This window comes from Anopheles gambiae, chromosome 2 (genome assembly GCF_943734735.2).
Source record: "Anopheles gambiae chromosome 2, idAnoGambNW_F1_1, whole genome shotgun sequence".
NCBI classification, from domain to species: domain Eukaryota; kingdom Metazoa; phylum Arthropoda; class Insecta; order Diptera; family Culicidae; genus Anopheles; species Anopheles gambiae.
The window spans coordinates 47,105,457-47,132,206 of NC_064601.1; the positions used below are offsets into that span (position 1 = coordinate 47,105,457).

Genomic DNA, 26,750 nt, shown 5'->3' on the forward strand with positions numbered 1-26,750 from the left:
TTTTCCAAAAATTTTTAAAACGAAAAAAACAGAGCGAATGCACCCTAGAGCAGGATGTAACCTGCTAAACATCAGCTCAAAACAAAAGTGGAAAATTTTGCCAAAAGAAAGGCTATCCTTTTTGCCATTGCAGTACGAGCCATCGCATCTAACCCCCGAGACCTTGGGGTACGCTACACCATCCCGACGGCACGCTGTTGCTCGCTACACTTGTACGCGACTCTGCGGAGAAGATGCGTGGCGTTCTCTCACCCGAAGCTCGGGCACCAAACGCCGGTCGCATCGCAGCGGTACGACCACCGATCGGCTCTCGGCAGTGCACCGATCTCGGCTGCCGAAAGACGCGTTCACGAGCGTACGCTGGCCTGCCCGTATCCGTAGCGGTACATCCGCACCGAGCAGCAGCCATCAATCGCGTTCAGTTCTAACCGAACGCTCGTCCGATTCACTGGTCCCGTGTGCACGCCAAACCCGTTCCTCTGGCTAACATCGCGCCGCGTGCGAACCGCGAAAAGGGCAACCCTTTGCCATTGACTCCAGTTTGGCGGGCAGCGTCCGGTTTCGCATCATTTCGCTGCTAGAACAGTCTCCCCGGGGATGGAGTTTTCTAGTAAGCGGATGTGGATGTCGAGTTTTTGAGTGATAGTGTGCCCCGAGGCCAACGAGATCACTCCCTGTACAAGTGTGTGTGTCTGTGTACGTGCGTCCATCCGAAACCGACCAGAACGGTCTTACCCACCAGCGCTTTACCCGTGCGGATGTGAAGCTGCGTGTGACAACGGTTTGCTCATAAGTCAAACAGAACCACAATAGCATACACAACAACAGCTAAAAAGGTGCGAATCTTTCAGACCTATCCCACTTGCACCCGTGGGGCACCCTAGGGGCAGTTTGGGAGGCTGAAGGTGTGGCGATGCTTGGGCAGGTGATTAAGTGTGCCGACGAAGGGCAGACGGTGCGGCAAGCGCTCGGTCCGATGATGGGTGTAGATCAATAAACAAACAAGACGCCAGCCGTTTCGGATCATCCGTCAGAGCGCGTGTTGAATCGCACTAATGACTACATCGATGTGCTCGGTAAATTGCTTTTATTCGTGTGTATGTGGTTGTGTGTATGTGCGATTGTGAATGGGTTTCTATTACCCGGTTGTGTGTCTCGTTTACTTGGCTTTCTAGCTTTTTCATGATCACCGGGAACGATCGTACCAAACGCACCCGTGGCAGTAAAATATTCTGGGTGCGAAAATGCATCAGCTACACTATCGCTAGAATAGTGTGCTTTGTAACTGGGGCTACTGAAACGAATCTAAATTCCAATCTTAGAACCATTAAGCGACTGCTTTGCCTTGCACAGCGTAAAGTTGCAAAGTAACCGAAAACTTTCAACACAATCCAATACAATCATTCCGCCGGAGTTGGTGCTTGTTTTTAGTGGGAGAAAGTGCTCAGCCTCTTACCCGAGCCTTACCCAGGCAAAGTTGATAAAATATGGCCGAGGCAAAAGTTTCCAGAGCTTTCGAGCGAATCCTTACGTCTGCCAGCTTTAAGTGAATGGTAAGTGTGCAGAAGGCGCAAGTGCATTAATTACGGCAGTGAGAGGAAAATCGTAATGCGCCCATAATATTGTTTTTTCCATTTTGATCTGACAGTTAAACTACAAATTCTCTGCCACATGGCAGCAGAAAATGGCTTGAGGGCAATAAGATTTATGCTTGATTTGTTTAAAAAACACTGTAATTTATGAGTGAATCTTTGACATTTATTAAAACAACACATATTTACTATACCAATTATATATATAAACAACACAGCAAGACTTTTCATAAGCCATTTCGATGACAAAGCGAACAAACTGGCTCATTGATAGGGACTCATGAAGATCTTTATTTTTTATTCCATTATTTTTTACATTATTGTAATGATAAAATATTTCAATTTCATACAACTTAATAGATTTATTTTCTTATTATGATATCCCTATGATTTTAGTTGATGAGTTGATAAGAATATGTCCAGATATGAAGTTTTTAACTAACAACAAAATCTCAAATCAAGTAATTATGAAAATCAAAAACATGTTCTACGTAATATAGTTTTCCAAATCCCCGACTTCTCTTTTATCCCTGAAGTTGTTACCCACAGGATTGCTTTTTGAATAAATAGCCGATACTATTTAAGTGTTCTTTGATGACACATAAGAAAAATTACGCAATAAAGTCTCCAGGGTTTAATTGAGCCTCGAAGAAATGTACGAAGGCCAAAGCTTTATTGAGAATAAAGCTTTATTGAGAATTCATAATCATCAGTGATCAGTGATAGTGATAGTGATCATCAAAATTTAAATATCATAATTGTCCGCTATATTAAGCGTACCAACTTCTTCATGGATATAGGTACATAATTAATTGATGCTGATTAGTTCAATTTGCTGCAGTAATAGCGGTCAATCTATAATGAGGTAAAAGAAAACATTATAATTAAAAAGTGTTCTCCTGAATTAAAACCAATTTCTAGAAAAAAAAACTTGGTTCGTTCAGACTCTGAATAGAACAATCCTTTTAGTCCTGGGTACCTTTCGCCGAACTGATTATCTCGGCTGCTTTACGTTATCAATAATGCAGCTTACGTATAATGCCACTTTTCTAGGTAAGCAGCAGTGCTACAGGTAAAGCATGGAACAAAAGCTTTTCTTTAATTAGCTTCAAGGGATTTCAGGCCTATCAAGACAACATAATTTGTGTTCCCATGAATCGTTTCCCCAGGATACTGTTCGTGCTGGTACGTGTTCGTGTAACTTTGCCTACGCTTAATCGTCTGCATGCTCGAGGGGAAAATATTTTCCAGCTCAGATTGGATGTTGTGTACTGTCACCAAGATCTAGCAACAAAAAAAAAAAAAAGAAAGATAAGACCAAAACCGCCACGACCAAAGGTGCAAGAATGACGAGACATTTCATAATCTCGCTTGCCCGAACTGAGCTATGCTAGGTTCAGAGTCGCTGCTAATTGCTAAGCTGGATCAAAGGAATGGCCAAAATTTGATCATCAACATAAATTAAAAGTCATACCACCCGGTGGGCTCCGGTAGGAATGGGGCTGCTGATTGAAAGTGAGTCTAATTAGAAACCATGGTAATGAATAAGTTCGATGGGCCGTTCCTGTGAGAGCTGATATAAATACTTGCTTCATTACAACCAAGGCCACAACCTAACGCGGTGGACGGTATTATGCAAAGTAATATCCAAATCTTGGGCGACAGGGCCTTGAGTACAGCACAACAAAGTTGGCGATTTTCCATGCTCCAAAACACGCCATGTGACAGCTACGCAAAAACCTTTTTTAAATTATACTCACATAAACATTTCGCAAAGAATGCGAAAAATAAAATGGTAATTTTTATCTTCACAACTAGCCCCCTTTTTTTGGGGCAAGCATCTGTTCTACTATTTGATTTTGTTATCGGTCGAACCTATCGGTGGGCAGTGCCTTTCTTTCGAACCCACAAAACTTAAGAACATTTGCTGCCCTGTTGCGTCCTCCACCAGGTTCGCCAAATGTTCGTTTTCCATTATTGCGCTCTGTTTTCGTTTCCTTTGGGGAAAAAGGATTTGTTTTTCTTCGGAAAAGAGCTCACGCACCACGCTGCCTATTGTCGGAGATGGGCGCGCGTGCCTGGGAGAGGAGATGTCGTGCGGTTTTAGAGCTTACGGATGTATTTTAAAATTCAGCCCGTGCCACCGTGCCCACCCGGCATCCGGCTGAATTGATAACGGATCGAGCGCAGCTTTGAGGGTAGGGGGCAGGTTATGTGGCAGCTGTCGCTGAAAATGGAGCACGAAAGCATCATTTCCATTCACCGTCCAGCCACAGTCTTGTGGACGTTGTTACAATGGCTGACCACCGGATTCGTCAATTTGAATTGCCGCTTGGATTTGCTTGGATTTGATGAAGCGCGAGATGTTCAGCGACAATCTGTCTTCTGTCCGATGCTCAGCTCCATTCGTGTTCGCTTTGTCGTTGCTGCCCGGTTAAAATCCTCCAAAGACACCACCCGGACCCGGACACCAGTCTGGAGCAGTCGATTGTGGCTAATGGGCTATAAAGCGAAGAATTACCAACAACGCGAACAATGGTTTAATTAAGTTTCGTTTAGGAGCTGGGCCGGTATGCCCTAACTGCCCTGCGTTCGCTCGTTTCTCTCTCTCTCTCTCTCTCTCTCTCTCTCTCTCTCTCTCTCTCTCTTCTGCACTTTCTACTATCTTCCATAGGCTAACGAGATGCCGGATGTAAATTTTGCACCGGTTGCCGGGTGCGGAAAAATGCCATGCTGAATAAAGCGAAGTGCGCAATCGAATAACCTCACCTTTTTTTTGAATAATCTAATCAACCAAGTACGCCTTGTCACGGTCACCGCTCACTCGCATCATTTGCTTCAGCTCGAGACAATCGGGCAATGCATGGAAAAGGGCCCTAGCCATTTGAACAAGCCGTTTGAAGTAAGTGGCAAACGAAAACGAAACACCATTCCAGGCCACTATCGTGCGGTACAATTCTACTCTTTGCTAACAAAGAGGGAACTGCGCGGCCTATCTTAGCTACAGCAAGGCTCACACAGCAAGGAGTAAAGGAAATCAACACATCAGGGAAATGTGTGCCCCACTGATCATCACACACACACACGCACGAACACACACACACGAGAATGAGGTTGAAAAGCAAACTTAGAAACAAAACTCAACCCACAGACACTCCACGGAGCACCCTGAACAACCGCATTGTCCTAGAATAATATCGTCAACAGTAACAACCACACGCAACCATCGTTCCAGCGGTTGAAGTGGAGCGGTACAAGCCCATTCTTCCGTGTAAACTTACTTTCCCTTCATGCTATTTAACCTACCGTAGATAAAGAATTAGCTCACCAAGCCTACAAAGGGGAGACCGGAAGTTGATTTCGAACCGTGTTCACTAGTGGTTAAAGTGGCAAAGTGGAGCTTTTAAATTGCAGGTCTGCTTGAAAAGCATGGATTTTCATGCACACACTAACATCCATTCTAATGGGCTGGCAAAACTATGGCGATGAAACGCTCGCCTAGCAGTGGTGCGGTGTGTTTGTGGAGGAATCTGCCTACTATACCCAGCCATAAATTCTGACCCAACCACCTTCACTTTATATCCGCTGACAACGAAAGCAAACCACAAGCTTTGTAACAGCACTAAACCACATGCTTTCCTAGCCTAGTGATGTTCGCCCAGCTATTTGGATCAACCCTATCAGGAACCCTTTAAAAGCCTTTGTTCTGCTCGACTCTCACCTGGGCTTGGTTGGGCCGCGCCATCGAGCGAACACGGCAGCGGATGAGCAAATAGCAATCATCAGGCTGTCATGTTTTCATCATTGAGTTTGTGCTGCCCGTATGACGGACTGCAGCAGCATGAACACATCCACGCAAAAAAAAGAACACACTTCGCATGGTTCGTACCATGCCACACACAACCACTCCAGAATAGAGCCCTCGACAGCAAAGCACGGTAGCTGCAGTCGCACGTTATGCTGGATCGGTTTGCCATTGCTACCGTGGTAAAACTGTCACTTTACGGTATCGGGTTCCAGGGAGCCGTTGCTTTGACAGTGTAATAAATTGAACCGTTGAGAAGGCTGCCCCGCCCGGGCACGCTCGTTTCAGTCCAGCCAACCGAGCAACCCTCAAAAAACCCGCGCGCACTAATTGCTTCGGTTAATCAAATCAGCTTTTCAATTTTATGCAACCCAATCCGCCGACGGTGGCGGTGGCGCCGCCATGGCGTCCCGTTTGCAGCCAGGACTCGCTAAATACCGACGATAGTTCTGATTACAAGGCCGAGAGTTGAGCACCTCCCAGCAATGGGGGGAAGCTTGTAAACAGACATTTAGTCGCGTACTCTTCAAAGTCCTCACCCAGTGGGGAGGTGTATGCACGTAAAATTAGTTGAATAGACGGGTGCTTAAATTAATCATTAAAAATGAGACATCGTGTCAGTTGACGAAATGATGCCGGAGCTGCTGCCTGACATCATCGGCACGGAGGAGGGTTCGGTCCCGTCCCACCCATGCACATTTGGTGGGCCCTTTGCCGACCGTCAGTCAATCAAACGTTACCCAATACACGCACCAATATCAAGTTGCGCTACGCTAGTAGCGTTTACCGACCGCGCAAAGTGCGTCAGAGTTTTCTTTGTCTCCTGTTCGCGCTCGCTGTGTATTCGTGCTTGCTCACAACTACAGCTGCTAAATGGCCCTGTGCCTGCTTCCTTAAAAGGTGTCCTAGTTGATGCACGATGCCCCGCGTTATCTACCGCCAAGCACGATGCACAGCGTGAGAGGGGCGTACAAAAAACACACACACCATAGAACAGGGTACATTAGTGACATCGGCAACAATTTTCCGACGTCACGCGTGGCCGCGCAATCAACGTTGTACGTTATCACTCCAAAAGCATCGATTGGAGTAATTCACGCGAGAAACCGATTAGGCTTTTCCGCCCGAAACGGTTCATTAGAGGTATTCACTTTTTTGGGAAAAGTAAATCTCACTTCCATTCCAAGGCACGCACGAATACGTAGTTTCAATTTTGTTCACCACAATGATAGACAGTGTTTGAATGAAACTGGGAAAGCCAAATTGATGCGACATCGCGCGTGAACGAGTGAAAGCAATTTAATGGCTTGTTGGGTTCATTGTACTATGATTAAGATGGTTCCGTTATTTACAAATCATGATAAACTAAAATTTTACCAACTTTGAGGGCTTTCACGATACAAGCCAGATGTTTTATATGGAATTAGACAGTTGGCGGCTGAAATCATGTCAACACTACATACAACACAGTGTTGTCCGTGGGATAAATACCTTTTTATCCGGTATTTATTTTTGGGTTTTTACCGGGTTTTTGCCTTTTTCGATTTTACCCGATCAAATATTGAGTACTTTCGTTAGAATTTTCAATTAATTTTTGACTCTTACGAAGTTTATGCAAATACATGATCTCTCTACCTACCTTTTTAATCAATTGTATTCTCTTTCTAACGAAACTATGATTCAACGCATTTGTTTTCCCATTGAAGATGCCGTGCAATGAGAGCTTAGTTTGTTAACGATTTGTTCAATGTTTTCAAAAGAACTATCGTATTATTCATAAAGTTTTAAAATTTCTTCAATCCTGAAAATCACTTATTTTTTCCTCAAATTGTGAACTTTAAGATTTTATGGATTCTCAGAAAGCATGTCGAATCAAAAAGTAAAAAATGCGAATCATTCAAAGTTTTTAACCCGTTTCATTTGGCTTGTTCTAAATTAGATCGATTAGATCAAGGTACGTAACTAGGATTTGGTAAAAAATTTACTCCAACGAGATTACACATAACACGGCAAGTAAAAAGGAAATTGACAACTGTGGAAAGATCTTTAAGCAAGTTTGAATGAATGCACAACAAAAAACATTACAGTTTATCCACTTACTGAGCTGGTAAATCATCGTATTTGTGGCACAATTATGGTTTAAGCAACGAAATATTTTCACCTTATAATGTTACAGATGATGTTCTACTTCTTATTCTTATGATGTCTCCCCTACGTATGTTGGCACGGTCGGGTCGGGACTTGAACCCATGACGATAAAAAACATGCTATGAGACCACCTGGACTGCTTACACTTTGATTCTGGATTCCAACCTTGTTTTGCCATTTTTCGAACACGTACTCGAATCTAATTCTAGCTTTGGGGCTAGAATAATCTAGACTGAAAATTGCAGGCTAGTTTTATGTGTGGTTTTGTATGGAGTGTTTACATGATTTCAGCCTCCAACTGTCAAACTCCATACAAAAAACTGACTAGAATCGTGAAGGGCCCCATTATCAGTTTCGACGAGCGGTCTATTCTAGGCTTGAACCCATGACGGGCATTTTGTTGAGTCTTACGAGTTGAGCCTGCACCACGGTCGTCATGTCATAAATAGCAATTACATCCAATAGCTGAATAATAAACTGAAATCAGCTTTTGTGCCATTGAAAAACCCCTATTTAGCCGGGAAAATACAGTTTTTACGGAGTAAATGCCCGTAGAGTTTTCCCCAAATTGAAAATACCCGAATTAGTACATCCCTGGTTGTACACGCAGCTGATATCGATGTTTGGCTTGGATAGCAGTTAATTTTCAAAGTATACACAAAACCGGATTACATTTTTCACCTCACACAAATTTGCTTTTATATCACAATACAATGTTGTTACGTACGTTGAGCTTTAAGTAAACAGTCAAATTCCCTAGAATATTTTTTTCTCTCTCCGCGAACGTATGCTGTTCGTATGAACAATGTGTAATGCGTTTTGAGTGATAGTCCCTTTCGAAGCAAAAGGCTAACGTTCATCCGGGGGGACTGACACTGACACATGTAAAAGCACAATGTCATAGAACAAGTCCCATAGGATCGACGAAGTGGTTAACGTGTAAAAAAATATTTGTTCTTACAAGCAAAAATACAAGCACGTGTTGATCATTTCTTTTACAAGCAGATAATTTTTTTTTCTTCTAAATATAAAAAATGCTAGAGTTGTAGATCGTATAAGGTATTTCTTGGATTATTCTAAATGACATTTACATGACATTTGCATTATTATGCTAGAATTTTTTATTTTCTAATTTATTTTAAATTATTTACTTTTGTATTTTACCAGCAGTTTTACTTGTTTAAGTTTTTTTAATTCAGGAGGAACGGCTTTGCCTATTGCTTAATTACTAATTTTTTTTTTATTGGAAATACATTTGTTTGTCAAATGTATCAAATCGGTTATCTTTCGCATGCATAACCGCGATCTTTTTGAAGATTTAGATAAAGTGTCATGTTTACAGCAAAATAATCATCTTCTTATTCTTCTTTGGCACAATAACCGTTGTCGGTCAAGGCCTGCCTGTACCACATTATAGGCTTGGCTGGCTTTCAGTGACTTATTGATTACCATAGCATGATGGGAGCATATTCCATTCGGGACTTGAACTCATGACGAACATGTTGTTAAATCGTACGATTTGACGACTGTACCACCAGGCCGGCACAACAACCAAATTATCGAATGTGGTAAAAGATGCCTCAAATTTCCTAGTGCAGTTTTCATCGACGCTACCATCATTAGTGAGAAAAAAGCTTTCACCAGTCTAAACATAATAACTTTAGCAATTAAAAACAATGGTTTCTATTACAATTTTCTCTGTTCCTCGTACTAATTTCTACGTTTTGCTCGTTAATTAATTTAAAACAACATTTGATTCAATACGTTTTAAATCAGTCATTTTGCAGCTTTTTTCAGCTCCCGGCAGCCGGTGCAAAATTTACATCCGGTTTTAAACAGATTATTTGTTGAAGAAAACAAACCCGTTTTGTCAAGATTAAATGCAAATAACGATGGTAAAATTTCGTGGAACTAATTTAAAACTATTTTCGCTCTCGCTGTCGAGTTGTTGACTGAGCCGTTCGAAAGCTACCATTATTTTGTTTGTCGTGTTTTCCTGCCCACAAAAAAACGTCAATCCGTCAAAGTCTTCTCCACTCGCCAGCAACGCCAGGAGCACAGAAAAGCGTACACACAAACGTCCGTCTCGGCCTGGAATTACTCCCCCCCCCCCCCCCCCACCTCTCTTCGACCTATAGATGTAGGTGTAATTCGATAATTCTAATTTATAACCATCTCCAGAGAATGAGTTGGCGGTTGTGTTGAAAAGGAACCCTCAAACGCGAGCTTGGACCTTCCACGTGCTTCACCGATCGGCGGGCACAGCGTTCCGAACGGTAATTATGCCACGAAACTTTTCCTTAAAGCGAGCGTTTCTTCGTCCATTTTTTCCGACGCATTATACCCAGATGCATCGTTAGTTTTCCGGGAGGATTCGTTTGGGATAGCGCCTCAACACGAATAAATAAACTCAAATTACCCTGTATGGAATACATCATCATCTTTTGACTTCGTTCAGATTAGAACGCCCTTCGTTCGAGGAAAAGCGTTCGATTTGGACATTAATTTGCACCGCGGCCCCGAAGGCTCGGCACGACACTAAATAGTAATTAACTGTTACCACCTACGAGCGATTTTGCTGCAGCTGAGTGAGAGCTGGGGGGCAAAACTATTCATCACGATAATTTATGTTTACTTTGCCCAAATAGCAACAGCCTAGCGCTGTACCCTGTAAACCGTTGAAGTAAGGCCAAACTGTACAAAACGCACCCAAGAACGGTACAGTTAGGAGTCGGTATAGACGTTATCTTTTGCTCACTGGCCATGTGCTAGAATCTCTTGCCAGCAAGAAGGAAAGGAATGGATGAATATACCAATTCCATTAGCACAAAGACAAACAGTATTCTATTTCGTAACGCTCCTGACCAAGTTCGTCAGTCGTGCTTGTTTGTGTGTGTGTGTAAATTGAAATGCAAAACAAAGACAAATCGGCGAAACAAATACGCAAAAATGCATTCTAAAAAACAAGTTACATAAGGATTTATTCGCTTCCAATCCTCCACTCATACTCACCATACTATGACCGTTTGATACAACAAGATTAATGTGCCCCGTTGGGTTCGATGATCAAAAGTCAGCACTGTATGTTGTGGCAGGATGCAGCTGCTTCTTGACTATGTTCCTCCGGAACACAATGCACACACCATGAACGGATTGCTGGGTTACTTCCGCCGGAATGACAACATGTCACCAACACAAACGAGCACGAGAGACATGCTGGAAAGCGAATAAATCTTAAGACCCCACGCTCTAAGATAATCTTCCCGTACAACCCGTCAAGACTACACACCTCCCGCAGTCCGACATATGAGAAGTTTGATCTTCGGGCAGGAGCTCGTTCGGGATTACACTTTGCGTGTTGCCTCTTTCGAACCACACTTACTTAATCACCTAGTGTCCCAGCGTGCCGCACTCAGCTCCTCGGACTCGGACAGATTTATTTCGTACTTTTCGTATCCCGTTGGTCGCACACAGCCCTCCAGGCAAGTTGGAGATGCTAAATTTTAATGATGTCTGCAATTTCGCTCGCTTGCCATCGGTTCACACGACCGCACTCCGGATGCTTGACGATGGCATTGTTAGCAGCATGGTAGCGTCCAACGCTGACAGGCGGTGTGTGCGTGTGTGAGTGTGTGTGTGGTTTGTCCTTCGCCAAACCATAATAGCACGTGCTAAACTTTTCGTGCAAACCACAACTACCAGCGAGCAACACAAACAGAGCGTGTATAGAGTAGCATCCTGTCAACGCAGCTCGTGACAGCGTTACGGAAAGCATGGGGTGCATTCGGTGAAAGCACGCGCGATACGCCCAGATGCCTAAGCAGGAGGCATGCATGAGTTTCATTATCTCGACCGGGGTGTTTACATTGTCTAATTAACGAACGAACTGCACTCTACGCGTGCCAGAGGTGCACTATGGTAAAGTACTGACTGCACCTGATGACTTAAAATCAGTCTGGTGACAAATTACAATAGATGATGCGCTATATACATTGAAATTTCTTGCAGGTCTTGAGCTAAAGAATAAAATTTGTATTAAGGTTATGTATTTACAGATACTTCAATTAAGTAATAAGTTCTTCTTCTGGGTGTGAAAACGCTACGCGATTATGCTGGCCTATTCAGGCTTCCGAGACTTATTTTTATCACGCCGCCAGATAGTTTTTGTGACGAGCGCATGGTCCAGTTTCGAAACGACTCTGCCCATCCTTGGAGGAGCTGACAAATCTATCGAAGAGACCGGTGAAGGATATATGTGATTTGCGTATACTTGACAGAGTTTCTTACGGGGTTTTGATTGTTTCCCGTATTGTTTTGGGTCTTTATCATCATTTATTGACCGTTTCTCACCTTTTTAATCTATCTTTCGAATTTTTGACACCATATACAATTAATGCAAATGATTTTAAAAATCGTGAATACACTCATTAAGTAATAAGTAAAGTAAAATAAAAATGTGGAGAGCATCTAACAATCTTTCAGTAACTACTATGAAACGCTATCACACAGACCTTTTTAAATAATATTTACACGATCTTATGATCTTATCAATTAGTAAAATAAGTAAAGTTTCTTCATAAATGAGTATATATGGGCTCATTCCACGATTTGAGACATTTTGTCTCAGTTAAGAATTTCTAAGAATAAGGGGATATGACATTTGAATTTGATAAATTTTGTTTTGCTAATTTCCACAAAATCATCTGGTTTGAAAATGTCAACATGAAATACAGCGGAAAAATCCTCTTTACAAACCCAAAACCAGGTCAAACTTTGTAGTATTATATGTACCTTACAGCCATGGCAATTTCGGCAAGGTTCGCTATTTTATTGTGTTTATAAATTAGTCAAGAAGAACGTGGCAGGTAAAATTTTTACTCCTTGTTTCAGTCGAAAAAACATGGCTTATTTTCAAAAGACCTAGCCAAACAATAATGAAGCGCTCGTTTGCGGTTTCATATTTCGTTTGCTCTCATAAAGTTATGCGGCATCTGAGATGAAACAAAAAGCTTAGGAAAATAAAACAGTTTGCTTACTTTTCGTTCACATTACACATTTTTTTAACATTGTCTGTCGTGTACAGTTGGACATTTAATCATGCAATATGGATAACATATTCCAACAATCTTATAGTTAAAATAATTTAACATTTCCCAAAAACAAACTCCTAATTTTGTATTATTTAGATGGCGTTGTGTGACATAGTTAAAACTCATAGCTTTGCATTGTAAAGCTCTTAATTTATTTGACGTGAGCATTCTCTCACATGACATTTCGACACCTTACGGAGGATGAGAAATCATTGTTTATAGATTTTGTTGAAAATATGAATGCGTCCAACTGTTGTCAATCAATTTGGCGACATCTTTGAATGTGATATTCAGACACATCCCATAGTCAGAACCTGAAGCACCACCATGTGTTTGTGGACTACGAACAGCATCACCCGACACCGAAGTGCACCGAACATGACAAACTTTTGACTGTTGTTGCCTGCTCTTACCGCCCTCAATGCACGCATGCACCGACGTTCTATTGCTCGGTCGATCGTAACGATGCTAATAGCATAAATATTCAAACAATAAGGCCATCATTCCGCTACCGGCATTAAGCTGAGCCCTCCTTTGTCAGGTTTATCGCCGCTGAGTGGTGGAAAATTTGAAAACAATCTGCTAAAACCTTGCGGGCGCGTTGCAAAGAGGATATTCTGACGCAGGATGATCGTTTCAGCCTGTTTGCATCGAGAGTGGGTAATTAATTCGTTTTTTTTTTCTTATTTACGCATGCATACCGCTTTGGAACAACACACATACACCCGTCCGTTGCTGTGCAGCGTTTCGAGCAAATATGCATGCTATTTCGAGCTTGTGCCGATGAACGAGCGATACCGGTTCGAATTGATTCATGCAAAGTAGGTTACAATGAAAATTTAATTCGATCTCGCGAGCGAAAATAAATTGGTTGCTGTGCATATAATTTTGACAGCAATGTGAACGAAACAGCCTCATTCAATTGTTAGGTTAATGCTTTATTTGTTTCACTCCGGGTTTCGTACATATCGGGCAGCTATGGTACGTTTTTTTCCATCAGTAAGGCCTGCGGCAAGCTAGGCTTTAAAAATACACAGCAAACACATAATTTTACTACGACTGTACGCACGTTCTCGGAGGTATTGTACAGAACAAAAAGCTTTCGTTTCACCTTGCCCTTCGCAACAGCTGTTTTTATTTAAATTCGATTTTTTACTTTTCTAATCTGTTGCCTTTCGCAAAACTGTTTGAATAGGAACGCGTGACATGAACCAAGAGTTCTGATACCAGACTACATTTTTTGCATCATTCCCGTGATCGGGTTTCAAGAAGGACGAACAAGGCGTTTGTTTTTTTTTTTTTTTTGTTGGCCATCTACCCTCGGTCCACGGTTTCAGATTCGTGAAAAATTTCGTATCAAAGAAAGAGCAATAAACTATTTTCTAAACGGGTTGTTTTGTTGACCGTTTGTTTTGTTTCTTCTCATTGGTAGAACCTCTTACTAGATGAAAGCAGAGACGATTGAAAAAGCATGATACGATGCTATCAGTACATGCAAAAATGAAATGTTTGCTGCATGCGTAGATGCTTATGAAACGAAGTTATTTTTGGCATCTGGGACATACCGTCTACAAAGGTGACGATCCTACGAAAACATTTTTAGTCGGTTCAACACATGTTGCAGTTTCAGTACAGTATTGCATTAGTATTTTTCTAAAGCGTCGGTTATAATACCACGATCAAGACCATGAACATTTTGCCCAACATTTTAAAATTAATAAATTATCAACAAAAGAGCAATTTGTATTCAATGAATCATAATGTCACGTATGTCATATATTGAACAACTTTGAGCTTAAAAAAAGTACAGAAGTCATAACATTAATACAACACTGCGATGCTTTAGATGAAATGTTAAAATCTTCTCATGTTTAATCCTCTGTAACATAGATATTCGGGATATCGTTCACACTCTTGTGTATCGATAATTTAGTATTTCTTCTGGAAAATCCTAGTTCGTCTTAAGCTCGTTTTAGTTTAGTAATGTAGCAACGTAATATGTTGAACTTCCACCATACATTATCCATAACTCTCTAAGCAAGATGTACGTGATCAGAACTAGTTTGCTAAAACACCTACACTGCATACCGATGCATCGGAAATTTCAAAAAAAAAACCATCACACGATGGCGTGAAAATGGCAGAATATCTCTCCAATTGCCACGTTTTGCTGGGGCCAGCAAAAGTTTAACGTCAGTTCAATTCTGCCCTGAACCGACCGCATGAAAGCCTACGCCAACGGAAAGGCTCCATCCGACGTTGGCGAGCATTTTATGTTTGTGAAAGCTCGAGCACGGTAGAATTAGTAGTGTAACAAGTTGTATAGAAAAAAGCACAACACTGAGCACCTTTCGCGCGGCATTAGTTTCGTGATTGAGTTTCCGATGTGGAAGCTATATGCACAGTTCATTCCTTCGAGCAGGCAGGGCGGCCTTTGAATGCAGACCCACGGGGCAAAACGAGCGTATTGCGAACGAGTGTGTTTGTCTACTTTACATTCGATAAGGAACCCAGTTCAATCTGCACAAGTACATGTGGTAAAACGTCCCGTTCCGTACATATCTTGCCTGAAAGTACGAAACGGAATGTACGATAACAGCCGTACCGTCTCGCTGCTAATGGGAAAAACGGAAAATATCCGCATGTTCCGAAGTGGCTTGCTAAAGGGGAGGACGACAGCACGACCTGCGATAAGTAGGGATTATACAAGTTTTTTTGTTCAGCTGAAGTTTCTGCACGATGTTCCTGCACGTTGTGATGTTCGGCGAAAAAAATGCAAATAATCCATCGTGCATGGCAATATTTCATTGCAAAGCTGGAGCGACCTTATCACTGACCTGCTTCTTCTGTGTTCTGTTTCGTTTTCAAAGGTTATGTGATAAAAGTATTTTTCTCCGACTATAGTATGTTGTACAGAATCTTCGCAATTGTATTGATTTTATTGAACACTGCGTGTCGAATACCATCGCGAGAACCTCGGCTCGGCTGAAGGGCCACACAATTATGCAAATCTTTTATATCGTGTGCACACCGGTTCGCCTATCAAAGCAAAACAATCGTTTCGTACACCAGGCGGCATAGCATGATTGGGACCATCCTAGACCCTAAATTGCAGCCGTAGCATCTTATAGTGTGCGGTCTTCATCCTTTAGAAGCGTCCCAAGCACCCAAGTCCCTGCGGGTGCGTTTGCAGGATTCCAATTTGAGCCGGCTTTCTCTCTGACCTCTTGCGGGTTCTCTCAACTCACCGCTATTGAATCATTCGCGTCCATGCAAAGTCGTCTGAACCGTACCTTTTTTGCTTTTCTTTGTTTGGAAACCAGAAGGAAGGCGCGTTGACCGGTTAGTCTCTCTGTCTGGAAAATGATATTTATTCAAGCGGATTACACAGCCCGAGTACTCGTAAGCCCTGGTAACTGAGATTGGAAAATTGAGCGGCGCTTCGTCCGGATGGGTCGAAACGATCCCATGTAGCGGCTATTTGCTTCAACACATGGGGCTCACATTTTCCGTAGCATTTCCCAAGAAAGGGACTTTTATTGCAAACCATAGGCAGCGCATGGCAACAAAAAATCACACGCGTAGATATTTCAATATGGAACCAAAACCATTATCGGTAACTATGGAAGGGGATACGCTCATCTCAACTAACATCGCTAGGCGGCAACACACACAACTTAAGTGTTCGATTTCTTTATAACACCGTGTACACAAAGGCCCGCCGTGCGAGCTCGAAAATCGTTTCAAGATTTGCGTGTTCGGCACCTATACTACCACACTACCATCGGCCCGTGTCGGCTCGGACGAAACTTTCACCAAAGTACGCCACCATCCATGCCAAGTCGGTCGGACAGGTTCATGAAAGGTAACATTTAATCCTCCCCGTTGTGCAAAACTTGCTACATTCCGGAAGTTTTGCGCCATTTGTTAAGCGAGCGCTCTCTTCCCCGGCATTTGCTGCGCAAGGGGGCTGCTGTCAGCTCGGCGGATGAGATTTCGGACTCAAGAATTGATGAAAAAAGTTAGACTTTTGATCAACTGCAGCTAGCACAATCACGAAAAAGGTGTGCGTAATTTTGGGACCGTTTCATTAATCTGCATCCAAAGTTCCTTCATCACTGAGGGTGTTGCGTGTTGGTGTTACATTTAATTTCTTTCGCGCCTGTTATAGTGTGGCTCACTTTAATAGAATGAAAGGACTACCCCAGGCGTCACGCATCAGTTAGCTGCGATGAGGTGCAAATAATTGATAGTGAACATCGCATTGCTATTCTCACACATAAGCTTAAATTGATTGAATAGTTAAGTTAAGTCATAATCACATTATTGCTAACCTGGCAAAAGTAGAGATGCACAAATCAGATGCATTTAAATCACGCATTCATAATTGGTGTAATCAACGCTAACGATTCCCGTGATTAGTGAGTTTAACTGCCTTCTACTAGTGTATAAATCTTTTGGAAATTGAGCTTTTGAATACTCTTTTTTTCAAGATGCTACTGAATGTATCATTCCCTGTTATTACGAAGGCAAGTTTTTTGCAGTGCATTTATTTAATATTCAATAAAACTATAAAATGTAATTGCTAGTTTGATGGCTGGTAGATCGAAATTTGCTATTATTGTTAAATACTTGGAAACTTAGATGCTTTTTTGAATTTATAAATTACAGGGTTTACCAACTTTGCAGGTCATTTTGCGATGTAAGCTGTACATTTTGTCTTTTACGAAACGTACTTTGGCACTTATTTGTCTATGTTTTGTACATAAATATACACAATTTGGGACATTTCGTGTACAAAACCGGAAAGGGAACTTGAGATTTTACAAGGATATGTCGCCTCACCAGAACTCGATTCATTTACTAAATGATTAGCATTATAATTAACTCAAAAATAATCTTGTGCATGATAAAACATGCAGCAAACTTCGTAAAATGACTTGAAAAACGTTATAAAGATGTAACCGGACTTTCAGAATAGATTTATAATTAGCACAATTCAGTGAAGCAAATTAATATAAATTAAGCATCCAAATATTTACCCACCTTTATTGTCTGGTTGTGCATCCCTGCCTTTCACAGCGTCGTTACTGCTTCAACATGTTGACTAACTGATTCTAACTCGCACCATCACTCATCACCTTTATTATATTTTCCATTCCAGTTCTACCACTTACCGCTGTCGTGTAGCGAGCTGGTGGCAATCAGATTTATTAGCCCACCCTTCCGTTTTCGGAGCAGTCGATCGTGCTACTGCTGCTGCTGCTGCTGCTGCCACTGATGATGATGACGATGACGTATTCCCACAAATACTATCACCTGCGCCGTCTTCTTCACACACTTTGCAAAGAATGAGTCGCGTGCAATCGTTAGATGATCGCGATAGTAAGCGACGGTCGAGCACGAAACCTGCCGCACTAACACCGCTGCACCTAGCAACGGTGGCCGCCCTGCCGGCCACGGTAACGGACGCAACCGGTCGGTTTGTGACGACACTCAACCACACGCACGCAGCCGTCCCCACGACCGCCGCCAACTTCTTCAACCTGATCGACTCGCTCGAGCTCACGACGCGCTCCCGAAGCGTCCCCAGCCTAGCGGCCAGTGCTGCCAGCATTGGCAGTGCCGCATCCCATGTGGTCGGCGGCCGAAGCCGTACGCTAGCGGCGCTGTCGGCTAACGTCAGTGAGCTGGTGGAAGCCGGTAGCGGACGTGCGTACGATCCAGCACTGTACGACGATGGTCGATCGCTGTACGATCCGCTGGCGGCTGCGACGATCACCACAGTCAGCATCGGCAACACCACGGTCCAACCGGCAACCGTGTTCGGCCCGCGGCCAGGCGTCACCGACGGAAGTGTGCTCATCGGTAGTGGCACCAGCGCGGCCACCACACTCGTGGTGGATCTGGTCGGCACCGTCGATCCGACTGCCCGCCAGCTTGAGCTGCCGAGCGCGATGGATGAACACTTCCTTATCGCCAACTGGCAGGACTGTGTCGTTGTGATACTGTTCTGCCTGCTAATCGTAGTGACTGTGATCGGTAACACGCTCGTCATACTGTCCGTGATCACGACACGCCGTCTACGCACCGTTACCAACTGCTTCGTCATGAGTCTGGCCGTGGCCGATTGGCTCGTCGGCATTTTCGTCATGCCGCCGGCCGTCGCCGTCCATCTGATGGGTAAGTATGGGCAGGGAACGCTCCGGGCCTGCACGGCTGCAAATTGTTTGTTTGCATTGCGAACGAATTCGCAATTGATGGTCAAGTTTCATCGGCACCCACCGGCTGCACCGGATCCCGTCTTACCTTTCCCAACCAATGAAGACGCTGTGTTCGATCCCGCTACGAATTGTGCGGTACATGTGATTGCTCGTGTACGTATGGTATCGTTTGGTAAACATTCGATATGACACACATTTAAGCAAACGTCAACAAAACTCTTATGGTACACAAACACTAATACGCTCACGCATTCATCCGTATCTGCCGGCCGGTACAAATCACTTACCGGTCTGACCGTCCGGCCCGATCGGTACCGTGGCCACATTGCTAGTAAAAGTTGTCCGCTTCACTTGGAAGTTTTTCTCTACATTTCCAAAAACCCGTCCACTGCCAACCCACCACTTTGCGAAGCGGGCCTTCTGATTGCATTGCCCGAATGTCGTTGACGTTCGCAAGTTTTGCCAGCGCGATCGTTTTCGACAAACAGGGAACAACCATTTTGTATCCCGCCGGTTAAACAGCGTCTCCGGCGACGGCAAACTTTGCAATTCGGGAGTTTTGCAGCACACAAAAAAAGGTAAATAATAACAATAAACTCGTGCAGCGCTACTTCCATCCATGCTGCTCGCACTAGGAGCATACGGACGAGTTTTCTATTTACAATTCCGTCCCGTCATGGTACTTGATGCTGGGATCGGAGGGAAAGAATCCTTGAAGTGCTTGGGCACTGAACGTTGTTGTGGATGTTGTGGTTGTTTTGTTCGTGGCCACTACTACTTCTACTGCTGGGCCGTACCGCCGCCGTTCGCCGTGCATTTAAGATCATGGAAAGGACATCTCGATGACCCCTTCTTGCGGCCGCGCATCCCACTGTAGGAATGTGAAGTTGATAAATTGATTTACGGTATGGTTGCGAAATTTACGACGCTGTCAAACCGGTGCTCAATGTTTTCCGACAGTTTTATCGCTTCGCAGCGATCATGAAGGGCTTTCGCAAAACACAGCAAAAACAGAAAAAAATGTGTGCGCCCTTAGGCCGTTCGTCCAGAGCGGTAGTCTCTTGCCTGGAAAAATTGTTTATTGCACTTCCTTAATTCCTTTTCTTTAAACACGATAATAAACTCAAAAGGAAAACTCTTTTTTTTTTTTTGACTACAACTGTTGACATAGCATTTCATCTTCAGGTTGAATTAAATCACACTAAACCGTTTGCGGGCTTGCTCATTCGTAAATCTTAACTTTGGTGCCGTCACGTCCGTTTGGCGCCGGATTTAACCCTCATTGTGAAATCACTATCAACCGTCCAGCGCGTAGCATCGCTTGATGGATGTATCATGTTGAATGGGTTTCGCTTCAATCGGACGCATTGTGATTTCACAAGAGGCCTGCCCAGGATGGGCCGAGATTGGGAATGACCGTCGTAAATGTCGTATTATAAAGCCAAGTAGTGTGCTATTGATTTTATTTCTTTTTTCTGTACTGTACGCCACACATTGGGGTCACCACTACATCCAGCATGTTGCCGGTACAGATGGTTTACGGGATCATTAATTTAAGCAGCCATTTTGCACTGACATAAACATGTGAGGGACATTTGGAACGCCGTTTTAAAACTGGCGGGTCGTATAAAATCCCTTTGACTTGTAAGTGGTTGAAGAATTTTCGCAGCATAAAAAAACCAGTCCACACGCGGTTGAATGCGGTCAGACGGGTACGTTCTTTCTTTTCCTTCGCTTTACAGCACCCATAAAAGCATTTATGCTTTCCAGCCGAAAAGGAAAGCCGCAGCAGCATTTTGTTTGAGAGAACGGCATGGCAGTGAAAAGCAAAATAGCAGCACTCCCCACTAAATGTGGTCGCTGTACGTTTTCTGTTTTTCTTTCTAGCACCAGCAGCAATTACGTTCCAGCTTTTGTATGTATTTACCGATGCTAATATAACTGCAACTCCATTTTCGGGTTCAGTTCGGTAAACCACTAAAGCAGGACCGTACCCGCTCCACTAGCTCGACGGCTCGATTTGTTTAATTTTCTCTCGACCAATTCCAATTTCTTCTAATTATACAACCACTAATTCTCGCTGCTGGAAAAGTGAGTGCCCGGACGGTTCACATAAGCGCATTCCGGTGCTAAATTACATCCCTACCGTGTCGTGTGTGTGTGCTCCCCGTACCAGGTGCTATTAAATTTGCTCCGAAAGGAAGATTAACCAAACACAAGGGAGGAGGCCAAGTAATGGAACGACACGGGCAGTGGATTACAAAAGCACGGGTCAGCCGTTGCATTGATGCGCTTCGCTTTTAATCTGCCCTACGGGCGAAGCAGTCACGTACTGCCACCGTACGGCGATGTGGAGAGTGCAGTTATTTTGTTGTGCTTGCTTTGTTTTTTTGCTTGCTGCCCTCTTCACTGTTGCTCCTTTTAATTTAATCCATTTCCCGTACCGAGGCAATCGTTTAGTGGAAACCAGTCCTTTTCTGTGCTCCTTTTTCTGTGGAGCGTATCCGCTGCTACTTCTGCCACTCTCTCACATAGCAATGCTTTTGCTAGGCAGGACTACATTTCATCACCCTGCTTGCAAGATTCTTCACCGTATCGAGCTGATTCGAACCATTGGCAACCGACGTTGGCAGGCCGCAGCAGGATGGATGGGCGGGTATCATTAAGACATGATAGGTGATATTACTTTTAAAAGACAAACATTCCTTGTACCCCTACCAAGCTGGCGCTTGTGACGACTGGTGGCATTCGCTAAACAGGCACTCCCTTGCCCTCCTCCCGTTCCCAAAGAAACGTGTCACCCATTTGCCGTCGCCATTAGCGCGACTTCGCCCGCGATGGTGCCACACTCGGTCGTCCAACAAGGGCTCCAATGAACATTTTTCACTTGTTTTTCTTGCCCTCCATTTTGCTCAACATTTTTATTCATTTCGGTTCTATTCCTTTTTTTTCTTTACAGGCTCCTGGCAGCTCGGATGGATTCTGTGTGATATATGGATCTCATTAGACGTACTTCTATGTACAGCATCAATTCTTAGCCTCTGTGCCATTAGTATAGATAGGTATGTACTTGAGGTAGGACGTGTTTGAACGTATGTTTGCTCCATTTTTTTTTTTTTTTTCAAGGCACGTTTGCTCATGCTTCTGTGAGTGTGTGTGTGCTGTAAATCTAACCTTTTCATCTCGTGCATTCCGACACCGTCCGGATCTAATGGACCGTTGTCGAAGCAAGTCGCTATTTGACGGAAAACACCCAGCTCATACGACTCCCATTTCGTCTTTTATAATGCCACACAAAATCCAGCAATTCTGCAACGAACACACCAGGTGCTTTACGGGCGCTTGTTAGCGAGGAACGCATTACCACGATGGCCGTTATTTGGGGCGGGTATAACAAATCAGAAAGACTTTGACACTCGTGGGCTCGTATGACGATAAATGGCAAGGGGAGCAACGGTCCCAACTGTGTATTATGGTTGCGGCCCCGGTATTCTGACGTTTACGTTTGATATCCCCAAACGGTACGGATGGCAGGTGATACTTGCAACGGTACTACACTGATGCTTGGCCTGTTACGGTTGCTTCGAAGGCTATATATTATTACACCTGAAGCTCATCGGGATTTTCCCGTCTCGTGACGATGACACGATTGCAAACAATGTAGTAGGTTTTGCGTGTCAATTGCGTTTTCCCTGGAATTTTCCCTGCTTTGGCACGAGCAGTAATATGGGCTCATGCTTTATGCTCGGCAAAGGCGACAGACACCCAGGGGAATTGTACCCGACCGCACATAAAATAAACCCCAATACTTTCTAAACGTTACGGGAACCACGTGGGAGCAATACTAGCATCGTTAATGGATGCAAAAAAAAAACATTTCCCCGCACGATTTGGTGAGATATGATTGAGCGGAAAACGCAAAAAAAATCATATCTCCCAATCATCACCAGCCAGACGGGTTTGTGTACTATATGCTAGAGCCGTAAAGAGGCGACGTTGCCGGGACACAGGAAAAACAACGTTCACACCCAAGCACATACATACACACACACACACATCATATCACACCAATATCGGCAAATGAAACAAACTGGGTAGCTGTACAAACAAACAACCAGTCTGCCGGCAGCGTTCGGTGATAAACCCACCGATTGGTAAATTGCTGAGCCCATTATGATTCTGCCGATTGCCAGCCTGACCCAAAGCTACCAATCTGGGCGAATTCTTTCGCAAGGTTTCTTTGCGGTTCGAACAAATTGCTTCATCAGCAAAGTGGAAACGACGGGCTGGAATGGGGTCTGGAAAATTGGGCAACTAAGCGACTCAAATCGGCACGATTGGCACACCCGATAACGGACGTAGCTTATAACTGCTGTGCGAATCCATGTGCGACTTTCTTCTCGATATGTGTGTTTGACTCGATGTGACGTTAATGTGTTGGATGGGTTCATAAGCAGCGATTAGAAAAGCGGTTAGGTAGCGGAACAAAAGGTGTGCCTGTGCGAGGGAAGGGATGTAGGTGGTACGTTCCGATCGTGGAATTGTTGCCGGTTATGCTTCATTAGCACATTATTAACGCCTACCATATGCTGGGATTTGGAAGTAAATAAATAAATGAACGTGTCGGTGAATAGATACCGTTCCGATTGGAAACGTAACCCAACGGTGTTGCGTGACCGTCTAGATGCACAGTTTGGTACTTATTGTGGATCTATTTCATGTGGCATTTTCAAGTTAGTTATATTGACATGGGTACTATTCATAATTAAATATAAGGACAGTGTTTTCGATTGGCCCTATATGCTTTAGCTGTTTATGATTAGGAGCGTTTTTGTCTTTGAGATGTTATATGTTCCATAAATTTTGACATAATTAACCTGTATCATTTTACTTTCTATTTACCATAAAAAAGTGAATTATGCTCAACTGCATTAGAATAGTACTGTAAGATAAGGAATTTCAGCTTTTTACAATTTTCCTTTTATTGCTTCGTTAAACCCTTATGGAACTTATGAGGCTTTATGGACATCCTATGGTTATAATTTGTTTTGGGATTAGTATAGACATATAGCCAATTTTACAATTTTGCAAGTAATCGTTCAAGTATATCATTGTTTATTCGAATATATTAGTATTTTTATAACCTTTACACCACATTCTTGACATTATATTGAAGAGTGAAAAATTTGCCGAGAAAATCAATGACAAAATCATATAAAAAAAGCTGTACGATCTTTGCTTGGTTGGCAATCACTGCATGTTCCTGCTATTTTCATACAAAGCATTATTGTACGCTTATTGTATGTTTGCTTACTACAACCGTATTAGAAACATTAAAGCCTCACATGCTCCATCAAAAAAGTGAACAGAAGCGTACAACTTTGATGTGATTACAATTTCATACGCATTCCCTGCCATAGAAGAAAGGCTGGAAGGGAATTTTCACACAGTAAAAGACAAACACCGGTGATTCCAGCCTCGAGAATAACAGGCATAATATTCATGCATGGCTCATGCTAATGAAGCCTTAATTTTCGCCTCACTGTTTTGAATAACTATTTTGGATCCATTTCTCACTACGCTTTGAACGTAGTTTTTGGGATTCCGATCTGCCGTAAACTTTAGCATAATTGCATGCTATAATGCTTGGCCGTAACATCTTCATTCCAGTCCTGTATTCCATTCTGCCAGTTCACGAATAAGCAGCAGACGCAGGCACCACCCATCTGGAGAATAAATTACATTCATATTACACCGCATAAACCACCGCACTCCGTGCACCACCGGCGAGTGCGAAATGTTATGAATAATTTCCATCCACCAGCACATCCAGCAGCCCGGCATTACATTCGAGATGAATGAATACCAATCTGATAGCTGAAGCGATGAAGCTCGGAAATGAGCCAGGAATTAAGGTGAAAAGAGCGAACATCCAGCCAAGGCCCAGCAGTTCTAGCCTGGTTAAATGCAGCAGGATTTGTCGAGATAGCACCATCACTACACCGCGCCTATAGCGCCACGTAGCGCCCCTGCGGCCATTCGGAAGTAAGAAAACGGTACATCACAACGGCAGCAGTTACACCATCGTCTTGAGATTGGCCGTAGTGCCTGTGCTGTGAGTGTACCATCATCATTGCACGGATGAGTTAAGATGAACCACCGCCGACGATGCTAAGGATAGTAACGAGCGTGCGATAATGTGCGTCCTGGAAATGGGAAAGATACCACAAATTGATTTACATCGCACCGTTATATCGTTTACGCTCTCATCACATTTACAACCCTCCTGTTGAGCGACACTGGTGACCTTCGCCTCCATAAACAGGGATTTTGGATGTAGAGAAACTACAACAAAAAAAATCCATCATAAGACCAATAATATTAAAGACCTTTCCTTCGGGCACTCATGCTGAGAGCACTCAGGGAGAGGACAACACAGCGTTCGTTAGAATTTCGGTCATTTTAATTTTCTGACAGTTTTTAGACAAGCCTCACCAGAAGATGGAAAACACCAGCTAACGAGAAAATAGTTTGCAAACTATATTTAAACCTCATACACAAGGTCAATCGAACGTATAATTCAATTAAAAAGTGCACTCCTGTACCTCAGAATGCGTCGGTTGGTAAACTTGGCGATAATGACGGTGTCGTGCGAATGGATTAGGTTTGAAAGTTGGTTTCACTCACCTGTGCCAAAGTCTGCAACAAATTTGTGAAGCACGACTTGCACGAAACTTTTCTGCGCCAAAAGTGACTTGCATCCTCGTGTGGCAGAGGGAACTTCGCGAAAAAGCGAACGCTAGCAGTGACACCCGGATTTTTGTCTGGAATGTTGTTGTGTGTAGAATTAATGCCGCTTCTTATACTTTCAAATACACGCCGCGCTTGGATTTTCAGTAACCACAACGAATGTACGGTAGCATCCGCAGGCAGCAGACTAATTAATCAGCTTATCCGCTGTGTGAAAGCGCTTTACCAAAGACAGGGAGGTGGATTACACACGCCGTATGCGGTCGACGCGTTGCCGGCGGAAAATGGGGAAAAGAGGCGGTAAAATTTACACCAGTGAGGGGCCTGGCGAGATGTTTTGCACCCTCATTAGACGACGTCCGGGAAGAAACAATTCAATCACTGTACAGCGCCCTAAGCTTCTGTTGCAGAGATTTGCGAAACAAGACATCCGGTATGGTGGAATGTATTCCACTACCGTATGCCGGTTGTACGATGATGTATCCTTGAGACTGAGTAAGCTTTAAAAGTACTGCTAAATGGAGCTGGCACAAGCGCTTTGGATGAATGCCCTGAATGCCTGCCATCTACTCAGTTGAAACACCGGTTATTCGTCTTACGAATACTTTAAAAAGGATCAGCGAACTGTTTTATTCAACAGTCTATAGAAATGGTCAAGCTAGAGCTTTTGGTAAATCAAATGTTGCGATAACTTCAAAGCATTTTCATAATTACTAAACGGAGCAATTGGAATTATTAGAACCAAATCACTCTCAGTCCTTTGGTCCTTTTGATTTTGTGAAATCGAGCGTGAGATTGTTTGATTATGAATTCAATCACTTACGCTTTAACAAAGGGATGAGGGAGTTGATATTTGGATTTATTTGGGCTGCTTTTGAAACATAACATCACAGAAAAGACTTTAGTGTAGTGAATACAAATCAAATGATTGGCGAAAGTCCGTTCAAATCGTAAGCTACGTGTTTTAATGTCAGCTCACGTATAAGCTCAGCCCCTTGAGTGGTTCAAAGACGTCAGAAAAATTGCGTAGCAACAACGTCGTTTCCATTGGGACTTTCAATTCAAGTAAAACCATATTAGTAGAGGATAACTAGCTATTGAGATAATTACCCATTCAATAAATGAGTTCCACTCCTTTGAC

General features: G+C 43.3%; 2 protein-coding genes across 2 annotated transcripts in view; one reads left to right on the top strand and one right to left on the bottom strand.

The window, feature by feature from the left end:
• LOC1270912 (alpha-mannosidase 2) overlaps positions 1-17,805 on the bottom strand; it is a 190,355-nt gene extending 172,550 nt beyond the window's left edge. Inside the window, exon 1 of the mRNA XM_061651708.1 lies at positions 17,682-17,805. The gene's annotated coding sequence lies outside the window, so the exon portion shown is untranslated. The remainder of the gene's footprint in view (positions 1-17,681) is intronic.
• A 181-nt stretch (positions 17,806-17,986) lies between these two features.
• LOC11175717 (putative tyramine receptor 2) overlaps positions 17,987-26,750 on the top strand; it is a 16,033-nt gene continuing 7,269 nt past the window's right edge. The window contains exons 1-2 of the mRNA XM_061651719.1: positions 17,987-18,818; positions 21,819-21,921. Coding sequence (XP_061507703.1) covers positions 17,987-18,818; positions 21,819-21,921 — 935 coding nt within the window. The remainder of the gene's footprint in view (positions 18,819-21,818; positions 21,922-26,750) is intronic.